Here is a 17,294-nt window from a genome sequence, read left to right as displayed (position 1 = left end):
ATTTTATATACAGTAATAAGCATATGCTAATACCAACCTCCTAATTTGTCACTCTCCCCCCACCCCCCTTTCCCCTTTGGTAGCCTGGGTTTTCTATGCCTGTGGGTCTGTTTCGGAAATAAGTTCATTTGTTTTTTTTTTTTTCTTTAGATCTCACATATAAGCGATACCATACGACATCTTTCTGAAGTACTGGTGAATGACCTGCTTGTTCAGTTCCCTCTGAGAGCTTCACGGTCAACTCACGTCCCTCGCAGAGGCAGCGGGGGTGTGCACGATGGGGCGGAAGGCTGTGGTTGGGCAGTGAACACAGCCGGGGCCTTGCTGCAAGGTCACAGCTGATACATGCTTTTGCTGCAGCTGGAAAACTCAGACAGGGGCCTGCAAGCACTTCTCAGGAATCTCGCTGGTGACAAGCTTGTAATAGAGTGTGATGCCATTACCTGAATCGACGTCCCGTCGTGCCTCCAGTGATGCGCTTTTACCTATAAAGCAAAATGCTCCCCACGCGTTGAAAATGTTAGAGACAACATCACACTAAATCACACCGATTCCCTATACTTGGTTTTGAAATTCAGCTTCCCCTTTATTTTGAAATGACTCATCTAAACCAATCTTCCTTTGAAGAGGTGACCTAGGAAGTGGAGCAACACACACCATACCCCTCCCCTGCGTGCCTGGCTCCCGCGGGAGGGAGTGGGTGATGCGACACAGCTCCAGCCTCTCCTCTCCACAGCAGTGGAAGCAGGGGGACAGGAGCACGCAGGCGACCCCGAGGAAGGAGACCTGGGTGCAGACCCACTGCCAGATGCCCACCTTCTCTTTTCCATCTCTTCCCTGGAGGCTCAGACAGTAAAGAATCTGCCTGCAATGGGGGAGACGTGCTTCAATCCTTGGGTGGGGAAGGACCCCTGGAGGTCATGGCAACCCACTCCAGTATTCTTGCTGGAGAATCTGTGTGGACAGAGGAGCCTGGCAGGCTACAGTCCCTGGGGTCACAAAGAGTCAGCTCTAGCAGCCCTGCCTGCTTCTCAGGACGCTGGAGGACCAGGGGGTCCTTGCTCACCAAGCGGGAAGTGACCTGGGCCCAGACTGCCTCTCAGACCTCATCTGCACCCTCTCCACGGTGCCCACTGCCTTCGAGCCTCACTGACTGCGGCAGAATTCATTTCTGCCACAGGGCCTTTGTACAAGCTGCCTTTTCTCTGCCTGGAAAGCCCTTCCCTCTGAGCTCTGCGTCTCTGGCCCCTTCTTGTTATTCACACCTCAGCCTAACTGAGTAAGATTAGCTGAAATTAGTAAGAGCCCCTCAGAGCACCCCATCTAAGCATGCTGGTGAGCCCCTATTTTGATTCTCCATGAGGCGCTGCTCCCACCTGAGCAGAGCCAGTGACCCCCTCGTTCTGGGTGGAACCCCAGTGCACTGGACTGTACCCGGCACATTCTGCTCACTGAACGCTTGCTCGGGGAATGGCTGAGGAGGCTGAGAATGCTCTGGCGAAGATGAAGCATTGCACGAGACATAAAATGCTTTTACTAATGAATAAAAACACTCTCCCCCGCTTCCACTGAATGTCCTCTCCTGGAAATGGTCAGCAACACTGCGCCGGTTCCTCTATGAGGCTACATCACGCAGATGGAGACCCGCCTTCTCGGGGAGCAAGAAAGGCTGGGACCCAGTTCCTCTGCATCCCGTTTCAAGGGAAGACAATTCATCTGCTGTCTCTACATCCCTCCCTGGGTGACACTGCCCACTCGCTGAGTTTCATTCCGTCCATTTCCCTGGAGAAACCGAACGCTGGTCATAGGAGCTGCGGCTGCTGCTCTGACTAGGTCCAGGCCGGCAGATGGCCTGCAGGCTGGCCTGCCGAGGCGGCGGGGAGGACGAACCTCATCAGACCACACGCTGGGAACGGCCCACAGCTCCTTCTGCCATGAAACCCAGACCTAACAATAGTTTATTGGTTGGTTTGTGAGGCTCAGCTACGTGTGACACAGGTTAGCTCTATGTCCAAGAGGAGAGGTTCCAGGAGGTGAGTTTACACGAGTCGGTGACTGCCATAAAGGGTCAGGCGGTTGAAGCTATTTACACTCCTCCTACCAGGAAGGTTGAGCGCATGCTCGTGCTGCAGTCAGGTTGGGCCCACGGGTCCCCTCATCACAGACAGTGATGGCTTTCTATGAACTGCCCTGGCCTCACTTTCCTCAGTTCAAACACCACCACCAAGGGCGTTTCAGTGATTCTGGCAGCTGGCCCAGCACAGCCGTGGTATCATCTGCTGATTCTGGCTGGAGCGGCAGAGCTGAGGACAAGTAAGGTCTGCTCCGAGCAGATCTCCACGCTCCAGGGACCCGCGGCACCGCCGAGATCGCTGCTGCCCTCGGCATGGGGTGGCATGCAGGGTTTCCAAAAATGTGTCCTCTGAGGTCCCATGGCCCTATTTCTCGGTTACTTCCGGTTTTAAATTAGCTGTACGGCCCCAGAAGCGACCAGGGGTGCGATGGTTCTGTATCGGATCAAGTGCTGTGAGCCCTCCTCCAGGTCGATCACGTAGTCCCTGGAAAAGGAGGGGAGCTCTGTACCCGCCCAGCTCGGCGGCAACCCCTTGGGCTGTTTCCCACTGTGCGCAGCAGAGGCGTCACTCACCTCTGCTCGTCTGTTTCTGGTTCCACCAGGATGTTCTCTTGTCGCTCTTTCACTCTAAGAAACACGTATGCGTCTAGGTCTGGTTTGGGAACTGCCAGGAGAACGGTAATATCATCAGAAAATGCTCAGCTAATCAGAGGGAAGAGGGAAGAGCTGCTGAGATTTAACTGCCTCAATCATGAAGGGACCCTTGATATAAAGCATGGGCGCGGGGCATTGTTGCAAGGATTTGAGGAGAGATCTGGGCTCCTTGCAGAAACAGCCTACTTCCTTCAAGGTCTAACTCGGCACCCGCTGGTTGGACAAGTGGAGAGGTCTTAAGATGAGGGGAAGCCTGGGAGGAAGGAGCAACGACCACTGGAGAGGAACACGCCCGAGCATCTCAGGAGGACAGGGCGTGTGAATGGAGCCAGAAAGTAAATCTGTGGAGAGGGCGGGAGGACGGGCCATCAGGGAGATGGGGTCACACGGTGATGGCCTCGGACATCAGGTTGAGGAACCCAGGCCACCGCCGGAAGCTCCCCTCCATGTCCCTCCGTTGATCACAGGTTAGGCTGGTGCCTCTCCTTGTCCACCAGCCACACCTCGTCAGGAAGAGCTGACCCGGCTGCTCCTCCAGCCCTGCACTGCCAGTGGAGGGCCCCACCACCCAGTAGGGTCCAGAGAACCTGCTGGACCACTCAGTGTTCAGGGCGCAGCTCTGGTATGGGGCTCCCCATGGTTCCCCATCCACTAGAGGGGGCTGAGGATAACTGGCTGCAAGAGTCAGGCGCGGATCCCCTGGGCTGCTCCCGGGTTCTGGGCCTCCAGAGACTCCAACTTCAGCAGAATCAGCTGAGCCCACTGAGCAGCTGCTGATTCAAGGAAACCCTCAAAGGATGTTAGGTTACAACAACCTTCCCGACCCTGCCAGCAGGGTTTCCATGCTCCAGGGGCCTGAGGGGGACTCGGGGCATCTGGGCTGAGTGAGCCAGGCTCTGATCTCCCCAGGGCAGGCTGCCCACTGCATAGCTCCAGTCCCAGAAGCCTGGCTCTGGTCCTTGGAAGGAACTCAAGACAAGCAACGCTTGAGTGTTAGGAGGTGCTGACCAGCATCAAGTAGAAGGAGCTCCCGGGCAACAGCCTGGACCAGCTCAGGAATCAACGCAGGCCCATCGGTGGTTCCCGGCTGCCTGAACCCAACGGACACGACAGATAGTGCTGGGCAGTGATGAGGTTCGTGGCCCCCACTCCACTCATATGTGCAGACAAAGAGGCTGAACTGGACAGGGACTGGGCCTTCTGTGTCCCTCAGGCAGGTTTTCCAAAACGACCAGCTCAGAGTTCCACAAACCCTGCCTGGGCTGGGCTTGCTCCTGGTATTGTGTCCCCCAAAATTTACATGTTGAAGCCCTGACCCCCAGAACTTCAGGACAGAATAGATTTGGAGACATGGGCTTTAAAGGGCTAAAATGAAGCCATTGGGGGGGTGCCTAATCCAACCTGACCAGTGTCCTGATAAGAAGAGGGACGGACACCAGTGTGTGCGTGCGTGTGTTGGGGGGGCAGGCAGCCACGTGCAGGCCGAGGGGAGAGGCCTGGGGGGCCCAACGCTGTCAGCACACCTTGACCATCAACTCTGGCCTCTGGATCTGTGTGAGAATCCACGCCTGCTATTCAGGCACCCTGATCGGCAGTACTGAGTATGCCAGCCAGAGCTGAGTCGCCTGCCCCCTGCGGCAGGGGTCACCGCGTGGCCCCCAGACTGGGTCGGGGAAAGACGTGGCTGAGTGGGGGGATGTCCAAGGGTGGGCTGTCCTAGACTCAGTTTGTGAGCCTGGACTCCAGGCCCCCGGGAGGTCCTGCGTGGAGACAGGGAGCTGGCAAAGATGAGGTGTGGACTGGAGCCCACACGCCGGGGGCCCCGCTGGCTGAGCCGACCTCAGGAGTTACCACCAGGGCCCCTGCCCCTCTGCTCATCAGACTCTTGGGGGGACTGGGTGAGGGGGTGATGGCTGTGCCTCCCCTCTCCCCACCTCAGTTCTGTTCCCCTGTCCACAGCCTGGAAATTGCTCACAAATAAAGATCAGGAGCCCTGAGGGATCCCCTGGAGGCCTCCTAGCCTCTGGCTAACATCCCTCCCTCACCCCCAGAGTGGGGAGACAGGCCCTGCACAGCCTGGAATCTGTGAAGGGGAGGCTGCCCCTCCCACCCCCGCCCAGAAAACAGAGACCTTGGCAGCTTCCGTGCCCAAAAGAGCCCAGCATAGCGTGGATGCCCAGGAGGTAACGGAATATACCACGAGGCTGAGTCTATATTTGGAGAATTTCCTCCAAACCAGAAGAACACAAAAGTGATGCTCAAATGGCTACGAACAGCTACCCTAGTACCTGCTTTTAACGATTCTTGGTTTTTAACCCAGAACCCTTCCTCTCGGTCTCTTTTCTGCTCATCTGTTTACATATTTATTTTCCTTCATTCTAGGGAAGACAGTGAAGGTGACGATCTGTTCTAAGGCACCTGCAGACACATGGGGTGTGAACCACAGCCCCTCGGATGTCTGAAAAGTGAATGTTCTGCTCACCTGTCCTCAAGAGATCCACCTTCTGTAGATTGGGAGGCATGTGCTTTAAGGCTGCGTCCTTCAGATAGGTCTCGGTGTTAGCCAGGAACCTGAAACACACCCCCCACGCTGTGATGACACACCTGACCGGCCATCAGACCCACAGCGGGGGCCCTGCCACCGGCCTCAGGGACACAACCGCTCAACCCACACTCCCAAGCCTGTGGGGATAAAGGCGGGTCCGCGCCTGCTCACTCTTTGGCAAAGACAAACTCCTCTGGAGAAAGGATGGAAGGCTCCTCCTCTCGGCGGGTCTTTTCTTTTTCAAGGATGTGAGGGAAAAACTTCTCTATCTGCGGGGACAGGAAACATCTGTCAACGCTTCATGCAATCACTTAGTTTGATCAAGTGGGTCATCGAAGGCCTCGTCTGATTCCAGCAGCACGCAGACGAGTCTCCTGAAACAGGTGGAGGTTAATCTAGAAATGGACTTTAAAAATGGTGAGTCTTGGGCTTCTCTGGTGGTTTAGTGGTAAAAAATCTGCCTGCCAAAACGCAGGAGACATGGGCTTGATCCCTGGTCTAGGAAGATCCCACATACCGCGGGGCAGCTAAGCCCGGCTGCCACAACTATTGAGCTTGTGTTCCAGAGCATGGGAGCCGCAACTACTGAACCCACGGGCTGCAGGTACTGAAACTCTTGAGTCTTAGAGCCCGTGCTCTGCGAGAATAGAAGCCTTTGCAACAAGAAGCCCTAAGACCGCAACTAGAGAGGAGCCCCCAGTCTCCACGACTAGAGAAGAGTCTGCACAGCAGTGAAGCACCAGCAGAGTCAAAAATGCATAAATAACCAAGGCAAGTCTTGGGACTTCCCTGGTGGTCCACTGGTTAAGACTCCTGCTTCCACTGCAAGAGGCACAGGTTCAATCCCTGGGCGGGGAACTAGGATCCTGCATACCACGTGCAGCCAAAAAACAGGAAAAAAAACAAAATGGTGAGTCTTCATGGTTGAGCCTCTTGCTAATCATAAGACCTACCTGCTACACTTCAAGAAGGCAGGTTTCAGAGAATTCAGAGGGAAGACCAGGGCTTGAAAAAGGAAGGCAGTTTAAACAGGGTGGAAGGGCTTGAAGGAAACTCTGGAGAGACGTGTGGAAATGGAGTTTAAGGGCAGGATGGGGCCGTCAGCCAGCACTTCTGCGTAGTTGTACAGGCATCCTTCTGCAAAAGACGAAGCAGACGCAGGGCGGGAAAGACACACAGAACACACGAGCTGACAGAGGAGTGGCGCTCGAATCAAAGAGCATAACGGGCAAGAATCAAGTCCACAAACGGGTAAGCCCTGGAGAAATGCTAAGAACTACCAGAAAACAGGACAACAGCGAAGCTAAAAGCTACAGAGAGGTGCTTGGTCAGGAACCAGGAAGGGCGGTCTCTTGTTCGGAATCAAGGCAGTCAAGATCACCTTGGCCAGAGAAACTTGTGCCCTTCGTGAGCACAAGTGAGGAGGAGCTGAAGGCCAAGAGAAGGCAGCATTTATCCTTAAAGGGGTGAGGTTTTCCAGCTCAGAACCACTGTCTTGCAGGATGACTTAAATTCACGTGTGTATGGAGTCTGAGTGTGTGATGCACTGTCTCCCATCTTCATGTGGACCGTCGCTGCTGCTGCAGTAGAATGCGTGCCGTTTCAGAATCTCAGAGTCACTGAGTTCAGAAGGGGTGGGAAAGATAAGAGGCAGGCGTGTTTCCTGATTTTCAAATATACAAAGGAGGATGGGGATCGTCAACACAGATCTGGGTCCTTCATGTCGTACGTATTGTTATATTAGAATAAATACTTGAAAAGATGGTTTGTGAACTCAAAGGAAAGTGAGCAGTGATCGTGACGAGGATTCACCCCACCACACACACAGAAAACTGAGCGGTCAGGTAGCTGAAGGTGGGGAGAGGCAGGCCGTGTGTCTCCATTTGTTCCAAACAGGCGGTATTGTCTCTGATGCCTTTGTGGATGAGCTGGAGCAGGGGTGGGGAGACTGGTGACAGTCCAGACTAGAGGCTCATAAACAACTGAACACCGGTTCAGTGACGGATGCTGACCCACGGGGAAGGCTCAGGGAACGATCTGACTCTGGCCCAGTCCTATTAACGAGCCAGGTAAGACCTCTGATCACACACTCATCAAACTCGCTGAGATAACGAATAAACTAGGTGACGAGATGGAGATCCAGAGACCAGGGAACTGCCCAACTTAATAAGGAGAAGCTTAAGAGGTCCGTGTATTGACCCCTACACGGAAGGGTCAAAAATCAAGCCATGCAAAGGACAGTGACAGGAAGAGGTAATAATCATGACAGCTGAAAAATTAGAAAAGAGGCTGGTGCTCATGGTGAGCGCAGAATGAACCCAGGCTGTCACCATCAGAGACGCCATGTGACCTGGGTGTCATTACTCCCAGTCTGATGTCCAGAAGAAGGGAAGTGACCATCCTGCTTTTCACAAAAGTGACCAAAGGACAAGAGGAATTCTATGTCCTGTTACAGGTGTGATGATTTAAGAAGGATACTGACAAATGTTTTAGGGAAGAGACCAGGAGAGTTAAGGGAAATAAATGACTGAAATGTTTAACCGAGAGGACGCCGATGAGCCTTTGTGAGCGGTCCTCAGAATTGGAAGTGACTGCACATGGAAGATGGTACATCAGGGATCATGGTGATCCCTGAACAATAGGGAGGTTGGGGAAACCACACCTCCAACCCCAACTCGTTGAATAACTTTACAGTCGGCTCTCCACATCCGAGGTTCTGCATCTGTGGATGCGTCACATATTTACTGAAAAAAATCCGTGTATCGGTGGACCCGTGCGGTTCACACCTGTGCTGTTCAAGAATCAGCCGTATTAGCTTTGTCATAACTAAGTGGACAAGTGGAACCAAGCGAGAAGAAACGTCAAGGAGGTAAGAACCTCCGGGGTTAAAACAGACATCGTACAAAACACTGAGGAAGAATGCCTTGCAGCTCCGTGTTTCTAAGTCAGATACAGCTGAATGTCATTATCATGGTCCACATGACACTGACTGAATGACATGCAAAACAGTTCTTAAAACTCAGTCCCCTCTGGTCAGCCGCTGCCAACACCTCCGCCCTCAGCACTGCCCCGCGGTCACTCCAGGGGGCGCCATTCTCGCAGCAGACAGACTCAAAGTGTCCCGGGAGGAGGAGGAGGAAGCCGACGGCCACCCACATCTCGCATCTGCTCCTCCAGGACGGTCTGTCGCCCGCCTGACTCTGGCTCCCCTGACGTGAGGCCTGGGCAGCGCTTCCAGGCCCGGGACCCTCCCAGCCCCTTCCCAGGATCCTCAGCCCCCACAACAGGCTCCCCGACCTTCATGAGCCGACAGCGCAGGTAGCTGCTCAGGACGAAGCGGATCCGCTCCATCTCCATCTGATGGATGCTGACCTTCAGGTCCCCCTTCTTGGCCCTCTTGAGATTTTCTTCCTGTTCAGAGAGAAAAAGAAGTTTGTTAAAAAAAAAAAAAAAAGCCAAGAGTCAAAGACTAAGAACATTTTTTGTTCAATGTGCCCACGGCCCTCGAGGACTGTCATCGTTGGCAACGCTGAGGACTCGGAGGCTACATTTAGGTTAGAGGAGGACAAAATAGTCACTGTGTAAGAGCTCTGATTTTCTTCTCTCAGAAGGGCCCAGAACTCCAACGCAAGTATAAACTAGACAATACAGCATTTAAGAAATGTCTAAAGGGTCTTAAAAGCAGAGTGAAAACACCAGTTGAGAAACTGTAGAATACCAGCGTTTTAAAGCTAGCCTGAGGCTGGGAGTGGCTGAAACTGGCTCACCTAAGCCAAGGACCACACACTCAGAGGGTGTCCCTGATGCCGCAGTGGTAAAGAATCTGCCTGCCAATGGAGGAGACGTGGGTTTGACCCTTGAGTTGGGAAGGTCTCCTGGAGAAGGGAATGGCAGCCCAATCCCATGGACAGAGGAGCCTGGCGGGCTCCAGTCCACAGGGTCACAAAAGAGTCAGATACAACTCTGCGGTTAAACAACAGCACACTTAGAGGCTACAGGGCCAGGCTGGTGAGGAACACAAGAGAGGGTGCACCCAGGGGCTGGCGGCCTGGGGGGCACGTTGGGAGCGGGGGCCTTGCCCTGCGCTTGTCAGCTGTTCTCGCGCACAAACGCAGGAAGGCTGAGAACAGGTTTTCAGAAGCTGACATACCTGGGGTATCATGGGAAGCTGACATCCTGATGTTCCCAGGAGTTCCCAGGCTTTGTAAAGGTAGATAAGGAATTCAACATTAAAAAACAAACAAAAAACCCAAAACTAGGCTGGGCCCAACAAAACAGATCTGCTGGCAGGCTTTCACTGCGCTCAAACACCTCCTAAGGGTCTCTCCTTTGGACCCTGAGGCAGGCGCCGCTTACCATGTGCTCCAGCTGCTCCATGACACATTCTACGATTTCAGACTTGTTTTCCAGGAGCTCAGGGGCAAACTTTTCATTCATCCACGCCTAAGAAACAAAGCCAAAAAAGAGCATTACTCAACATGGAGCAAAATAACCCTGTGAGTCAGTACATACCCCTAAAATCACAGCGACCTCAGCAAAGAAAATGACTAGTTGGAAATACTGGGGATGCTTTGAAGACAAGTTATGTTTAATGATGGCTTTTTAAATTTCCTTTAGTGGGAAGGCTGTGCCCTTAGCACACCCACAGCCGAGAGTAACCCACATGGTGTCCACAGGTCTATACCTGATATTGCCCACCAGGGGGCACTAACACCCTTCCATTCTGAGAGATGAGGTTAAGCTATATAAACCTCACATCTCTTCCTGAAGCTTGGTGCACTTTACAAATACTTTGTCATTTATCACTACAATAACTGAGAGGACACAGATTCAGTTATCCTTATCTCCTTGATGAGAAAATACAGATTATGTTATTTGCTAATCGCATGAGTACAAAGGATCACAGACAAAAATGTATAAACTCATCTGTTAAGCGGTTGTGGAACAAGAGGTTAAATCCCTAATTTATGACTCAGGCCCAGATGCTTGGTACATTTCAGAAATCACCAAGGCTTAGGGAACTGAAATATCCACAGGGGATTGAGGAAACTGTACTTATCTTTCAATCACAAAAAAATTTAGTTTTAGCATAGCTCAGAATTACAGGTCAGGCAAGCTCCATTTATTCATTTTGACACCCTCCAGTCTCCGTTCCTCCAGTTATCACCATCCAGAAGCATTATTAAATACTGGGTGTTGCTACTATGGTAAAGTTTTTTCTTTGTTTTTTCAGGTGTTTAGGCTTCTGGAATAGTTTGCAGATATAGAAAACTAACCAGAAAGATGGTATGTATTTTCAAGTAGCGTGATGAATGAGAAAAGATCAAACTATCAGTTAAGCCTTATAGCAGGAATTTTTCTTTTAACTGATTTTAATATATATTGAATAGGTAAAAAAATATTTATGAAATACATAACATGAAAAACAGTGATCAACAGCTGACTGCACATAACTTCACTAAAGAATACCATCTTCTTATAAGTCCCCTTGCCTCTCGCCCTCCCTCCTCAGAGGTGATCATTAGCCTGAATTTAGAGTTTAATTTTCTGTCATTTCATTACACCTGTTTGTATCTCTACACGGTGCTTACCAACCTTCCCATGACAGGGCCCTCAAAGAAAAGACAATGTCTGTGTGGTACACTGGGCAAAATGGAGGAGATCTGGGGAGATTTCTCATGTACAGTATGAAATCATGGTAATAAAAACATATAACATTAGAAGAAGTTTACACTAATACAAAATGTCCAAATAAATCTTGTCAAAATTTTTAGTGAGAATCTTGTGTTTCAGTTGTCTTTTAAAATCCAGTTCTGTGTTTGAAATGACTTATGTTGAAAAAAATTTTAACGACAATCTGTTTGTCACTGTTACTGGGAGGAAATGTGCCCACCTCCACCGCTCAATTTATATGTTAAAGTCCAAACTCTCAGTGCCTCAGAAGGTCTCTGGAGATGAGGTCTGTAAAGAGGTAGTTAGGTTAAGATGGCGTTACTGACTCAACGAACATGGCTCTGAGCAAACTCTGGGAGATAAAGGACGACAGACAGGAGCCTGGTGAGCTACTGTCCACGACGCTGAGAAGAATCGGGCCGACTTAAGCTGCTGAAGGACAAAAGAAAGTAAAGTGAAAGTGAAGTCGCTCAGTCGTGTCCGACTCTTTGCGACCCCATGGACTGTTGCCCACCAGGCTCCTCCCTCCATGAGATTCTCCAGGCAAGAGTACTGGAGTGGGGTGCCTTCTCCAGGGGATCTTCCCAACTCAGGGATTGAACCCCGGTCTCCCGCATTCCAGGCAGGCGCTTTAACCTTTGAGCCACCAGGGAAGAAAACAGCAGCTTAAAACGCGGTAGTTAGGGGGCGCCCTAATCCAATATGGCCAGTGTCCTTGCAGGAAAAGGCGGACTCCAAGCAACCTGAGGTTCAGTCCGTGGTCGCCTTCTCTTCTTCATGTACATTCACTCTCTGTGTGAAATTATCTCCGGGGAGGAAAGAGCACGTGACGACACGGAGACAGCGTCTCCAAGGCCAGGAGCCGGGCCGCTGAGGAGACCAAGCGAGTCAGCCCCTGATCTCCTCTCAGACAGAGGAGCCTCCAGAAGGGAGAAGACATGGCTCTGCTGTTGGAGCCGCCCCGCCTGTGGTACTTGTCAGGCAGCCTTAGCAAACTCATACCACCGTTAAGATGAGAAGCTGCGTTTTAGGCAATGTTTGAAATCCTTTCTTTTCCCACAAGCATTCAGGAGTATCCTATACGGGTCACCAGCGGCCTGTCAGGCCACCCCCCAGGCTGTCCAGGCGATCGGCCGCCCACAGGGCGTCCCTGCAGGAGAGCCTCAGGCCCCGGGTGCAATTCCTGCCACCCCCTGCCAAGGCCGTCAGATCCGCCCTCCTTGGGTTGCCTTCCCAGGAGCCCTGAGGGCGCTCAGAAGCCATCGGTCTGGGGCCCCGCTGTCCCCGAGGACGGGGGCAGCATCTGGGCCCTTGCACAGCCTCGGCCTGTGCGGCCACCATGCTGGCCAGCTCCGCCCTGGACAACAGCCTGGCAGGGGTCTGAGCTGTACAGTTTCTTCAGCAACCATCGTTTGCTCTTCTACATGATGCTCCTGAGAGCTATCCATGCGGCGGCAGGAGCTTTTATCCATTTTCCTACTCTTTCTCCCCCTCTGTATGTGTATATGCCTTACTCTAGGTATGCACCTGAGAGGAGAAAAATTGGGCCACAGGATATGTGTGCCTTCTTCAACCTGACTAGAAAATAACAAGTTATTTTTTTAAGTGACGGTACCACGTTACACATCCACTGTGGTATGAAAGGGAAAGTGTCATCCCTCAGTCGTGTCTGACCCTTTGCGATTCCATGGACGGTAGCCCGCCATGCTCCTCTGTCCCTGGATTCTCCAGGCAAGAATACTGGAGTGGCTTTACAAGTATGCCAAAGGCTCTACACTCTTGCCAACACTCTCTACTGTTCACCTTTTTCATTTCTGCCCATCTGATGGGTATGAGTGATTGATATCTCATTGGGTTTAAAATTTTCAGGGTGCCTGTGAATCTTCTGATAGTATATGCAAAATTCTGTGTGGGTGTACATGTGCACTGCTCTGGGAGGAAGGGCCAGAGTTTTCACTAGATTCTTTTTTTTTTTTTTTTCATTTATTTTTATTAGTTGGAGGCTAATTGCTTTACAATATTGTAGTGGGTTTTGTCATATATTGACATGAATCAGCCATGGATTTACATGTATTCCCCATCCCGATCCCCCCTCCCTCACTAGATTCTTAAAAAGGTTTGTGATAGAATTTACTTTTTGAAGGATTTTTGTTTGTTTAATACATCTGAAAAGAATGCATACGCAAAGAATTGAGATATGAGAAAGCATTGGTTCAACACTAATGAGATCTGTAAGAATTAGGATGTGGGGAAGGTTATGTAACATTTCTAAAACTTGTAAATTGCAACCCAAATAAGCTGATCAAATCCCTATTAACACTTAGAAAGAGTCTTCATAAGACCTTCCCCAGGATTTTTATTAAACTAGAAAGCCTCACCTGGTTGCTCCAGGGTTTCTCATAAACAAAACAGAAATAAGGGGCTTTCCCTGACGGGTTAAAATTAACTTCCTTGGGTTTCATCACTCACAATGGCATGTATGGTAGGGGAGAATGAATCCTAAAGTAACAGACACAAGAGAGTTCTGGAAAGGGGCAATTGCAGGGAGAGGAATAAGGCAGCAGGTGGGCTGAATCAGAGAGACCTGGTTCACATCCTGGCTCTGATGCTGTTGTGGACCCTGGCAAGTTTCTCTACACCTCTCATCGCGAAGCTTCAGTTTCCTCATCTCTAAAACGGAAATGACACAGTACCTCCCTCAGGGGGTTGTGAGGGGCCTCACTGCTCACAGCTGACATTCAGTGAGCCTTTCACACACCTCAGTCCACACTCAGTACTTCACACACGTTACATCATTCAGTCCTCACAATAATTCCATGAGGTAGCCGCTACCATTCCCTCCACGTTATAGTCAAGGGCATGCTAGAGACAAACTATACAACCTGCCTATGTTTGTAAAACAGACCAGGGGCGTGGAGGGATTTAAACCCAGGTAGTCTGAACTCTTTCACTACCAAGGCTTCATGAGACCAGAAATATAAAGAATCCTGACACAGAAGAAATACTCAATAAACCACAGCGACTACGACTAAAAGGAGAAACATCCCAGGGGTGATCTGAGGCAAGCACTATAAATGTACAGAATGGGTGGCAAAAGAAACTGGAGGAAAAGGAGGGATGAGACCAGTTTTCTCCTAAAGGTGTTTCAGCATTTTCTAGAACTTTTATGTCTCTATCAAGCGCTTCTGTAGTCCCCACAAATACCAAGTAGATCCTTGCTTTGTGAACTGTTCTTGTAACTGTCCCTAAAGCCGACCTTTACTGGACCCACCTGAGGATTCTGTGCTCGACATTATGAACTTTCTATCTGGCTGTGCCTATACTTCCTACTTCTGTGGAGATGGTAAGATGCAGTCTCTTCTCTTCTAAGAAGCCTTGAATTCCATCCCCTCATTTCTTGAATCCTGACATTCGAAGCGCTGGACTAGCTAAAGAGGCTGCGCTTGCAGCAGGGGGATTCCGTGTGGGCTGCTTACCTGCTCCAGCCGGTCAATGAGCTCGGCAGGGGTCAGGACCACCTCCTCACTGTCCCCATCAGAGTCCTGTCCCAAGATGTCTGCTTCCTCTGCCATCTTCTCTGAAACAAGGAACCTGATAAATAAAAGAACCCATACAATGCTGTGTGTTTGTATTTATTTGCACGAACACGCAACTACAATACCTGGGAGAGAAAGGTTTACGCGGGTTGTAGAGGCGAGTTGGCAGTGGCTAGAACGTTCATCGGCTTTGGTTTTGTAATGTGTTGCCTCTTCCTTCACATCTTAGGTCAGGGATCAATTTCTCACAGCGGTCACTCCTTACAAGGGTTTCCAGGTGCTCGCTGAATGGAGCACCAATCACATCTGTTTGCCTTCCAGGAGGAGATCCTTTCCTCAGCGGCTGCGCTGGCTTCGGCTCTAATATTAATCATGGCACCTCTCAGGGCTGGGGACACAATGACCTGGCCGGTCAGTGACCCAGAGGCTTAGGAAGATGGGTGATGGAGATGAGGTCGCATCCCTGGAGCCTCCGTCAATTCAGTCAGCTCAGTCGCTCAGTCGTGTCCGACTCTTTGCGATGCCATGGACTGCAGCATGCCAGGCCTCCCTGTCCATCACCAACTCCCGGAGTTTACTCAAACTCATGTCCATTGAGTTGGTGATGCCATCCAACCATCTTATCCTCTGTCGTCCCCTTCTTCTCCCGCCTTCAATCTTTCCCAGCATCAGGGTCTTCTCAAATGAATGAGTCAGCTCTTCGCATCAGGTGGCCAAAGTATTGGAGTTTCAGCTTCAACATCAGTCCTTCCAATGAACACTTACGACTGATTTTCTTTAGGATGGACTGGTTGGATCTCCTTGCAGTTTAAGGGACTCTCAAGAGTTTTCTCCAACACCACACTTCAAAAACATCAATTCTTCGGCGCTCAGCTTTCTTGGAGCCTCAGGGATTCCGAGAGCACATTCCTCCCGCTCCCCTCCTAGCGTCGCGGGCACAGGGTCACTGCCTCCCCCCAGGCGCGCGCTCGCGCGCGCGCGCACACACACACACACGGATACGCGGCGAGCGCGCTTCCAGTGGGGCCCACGCGGACGCTCACCTTACACACACACACACACACACACACACACACACACACACACACACACACACGTACACACACACACGGATACGCGGCGAGCGCGCTTCCAGTGGGGCCCACGCGGACGCTCACCTTACACACACACACACACACACACACACGGATACGCGGCGAGCGCGCTTCCAGTGGGGCCCACGCGGACGCTCACCTTACCCACACACACACACACACACGGATACGCGGCGAGCGCGCTTCCAGTGGGGCCCACGCGGACGCTCACCTTACACACACACAAACGTACACACACACACGGATACGCGGCGAGCGCGCTTCCAGTGGCCCCACGCGGACGCTCACCCGGGTCGGGGCAGGCTGACAGGCCCTCCGAATCGGCGGGCAGCGACGGCCGGACGCTCGCGGAACGCTTGGGGCGAGACCGCTTCCCCAACAGAGCAGAGCGTTCACTTCGCAGCTCCCGCGCTCCTCTCTGACACTTCCTGTCCAGGTGTAACGTCACCGCGCACTAGCGACGCTGGCCAGTCACGGCGAAGAGGCCCCGCCCGTGGCGGGGCCTGTGTGCCCGCGGACCGCGCTCCCCGCCCCTTCCCGAAGGAAGGCGGCGGGGGGCGAGTCCGGTTGAGCCCCGCCCGCCTCTGCCAGGGTCCGGCGTGCGGCCCCGGCTCGCACAGCCCAGGGGCCGCCAGCAGGGGTCGCCCGACCCCCGCGGCTGAGGACTCGGGCGGGCGGCGTGAGCCTTCGCGCCACCCGGCACCGGCGCCCGCGTGTGCTCTGGCCGAGCCCGGGCGGCAGGGACGTGCGCTGTGTTAGTTAGATCAGGCCGCTTCCACCTCTAGGGTCGTCTTCTCCAACCTTCTGGCTCCCGCGTCTCTGCCGGGGCTGCGGCTATGGCCACTACCCCCGGCTCTGATAAGCCTTTAGGCGAGTGGTTCTTAAAACGCCGTTCAAGACCACCAGCAACAAATCGGGCTGGGGCCACTGAGAAATGCAAGTTCTCAGGGCCAACCCAGACCTGTGAAATCAGAAACGGGTGTGTGGGTGGGGGCAGTTCAACAGATCTGGCTCATCAGATGATTCTGATGCAGGTGAACTTGGAGAGCCATTGCTTTAGACAATCCCAGCTGCTCTCTAGGTTGACATTTGCAGTTTAGGCCTTCTGCCTTGACTGTAGGACAAAAGCCCGCACACACACGCGCGCACACACACACACATACACAGATACGTAAGACCGATTCCAAGGGAAGGGCCCTTTGAGCTGTGTCTTACAGAATGAGTTTGGTTAATGACATATGATGACCTTTCCCAGGTCCGTTTCAGCTCTGTGTTTCCTGGTTGGTGATTCAGTGGTTTTCAGTTGTAGCAGGTTGTGTTTTTCCAAGAGAGCTGCTCTGATATCCATCTCATCCTGAACTCTTTTTACAGCAGCATGACCGCTGACACCTCTCCATCCAGAGATGGAGTTTGTAATCTCTCCTCCTTAAAAAAATAAAAAATAAAAAAATACTATCTTATTGAAGTATAGTTGATTTACAATGTATTACTTTCTGCTGTACAACAAAGTGATTCAGTTATGCCTATGTATACATTCTTTCTCATATTCTTTTCTATTGTGGTTTATCACAGGATATTAAATAGGGTTCCCTGTGCTATAGAGTAGGACCTTGTTGTCTATCCATCCTATGTATAACAGTTTGCATCTGCTAACCCCAAAGTCCCACTCCATGACTCCCACACCCTTCCTTTCCCTTGGCAACCACAAATCTGTTCTT

At 51.8% G+C, this 17,294-nt stretch overlaps 1 protein-coding gene across 1 annotated transcript; it reads right to left on the bottom strand.

The window, feature by feature from the left end:
• Positions 1-561: 561 nt before the first annotated feature.
• On the bottom strand, positions 562-16,016 carry GINS4 (GINS complex subunit 4). Its single transcript, XM_070459725.1, has 8 exons — positions 15,865-16,016; positions 14,423-14,537; positions 9,630-9,716; positions 8,571-8,684; positions 5,445-5,542; positions 5,211-5,299; positions 2,648-2,738; positions 562-2,558 (listed from the first exon to the last, which is right to left on the bottom strand). The coding sequence occupies exons 2-8, from the start codon at positions 14,516-14,518 to the stop codon at positions 2,462-2,464; spliced, it is 672 nt and encodes a 223-aa protein (XP_070315826.1). The 5' UTR covers positions 14,519-14,537; positions 15,865-16,016; the 3' UTR covers positions 562-2,461.
• Positions 16,017-17,294: the final 1,278 nt, after the last annotated feature.

The sequence above is a fragment of the Odocoileus virginianus genome, chromosome 32 (assembly GCF_023699985.2).
Source record: "Odocoileus virginianus isolate 20LAN1187 ecotype Illinois chromosome 32, Ovbor_1.2, whole genome shotgun sequence".
Classification (NCBI taxonomy): domain Eukaryota; kingdom Metazoa; phylum Chordata; class Mammalia; order Artiodactyla; family Cervidae; genus Odocoileus; species Odocoileus virginianus.
This window is presented reverse-complemented; position numbering and strand designations above follow the sequence as displayed.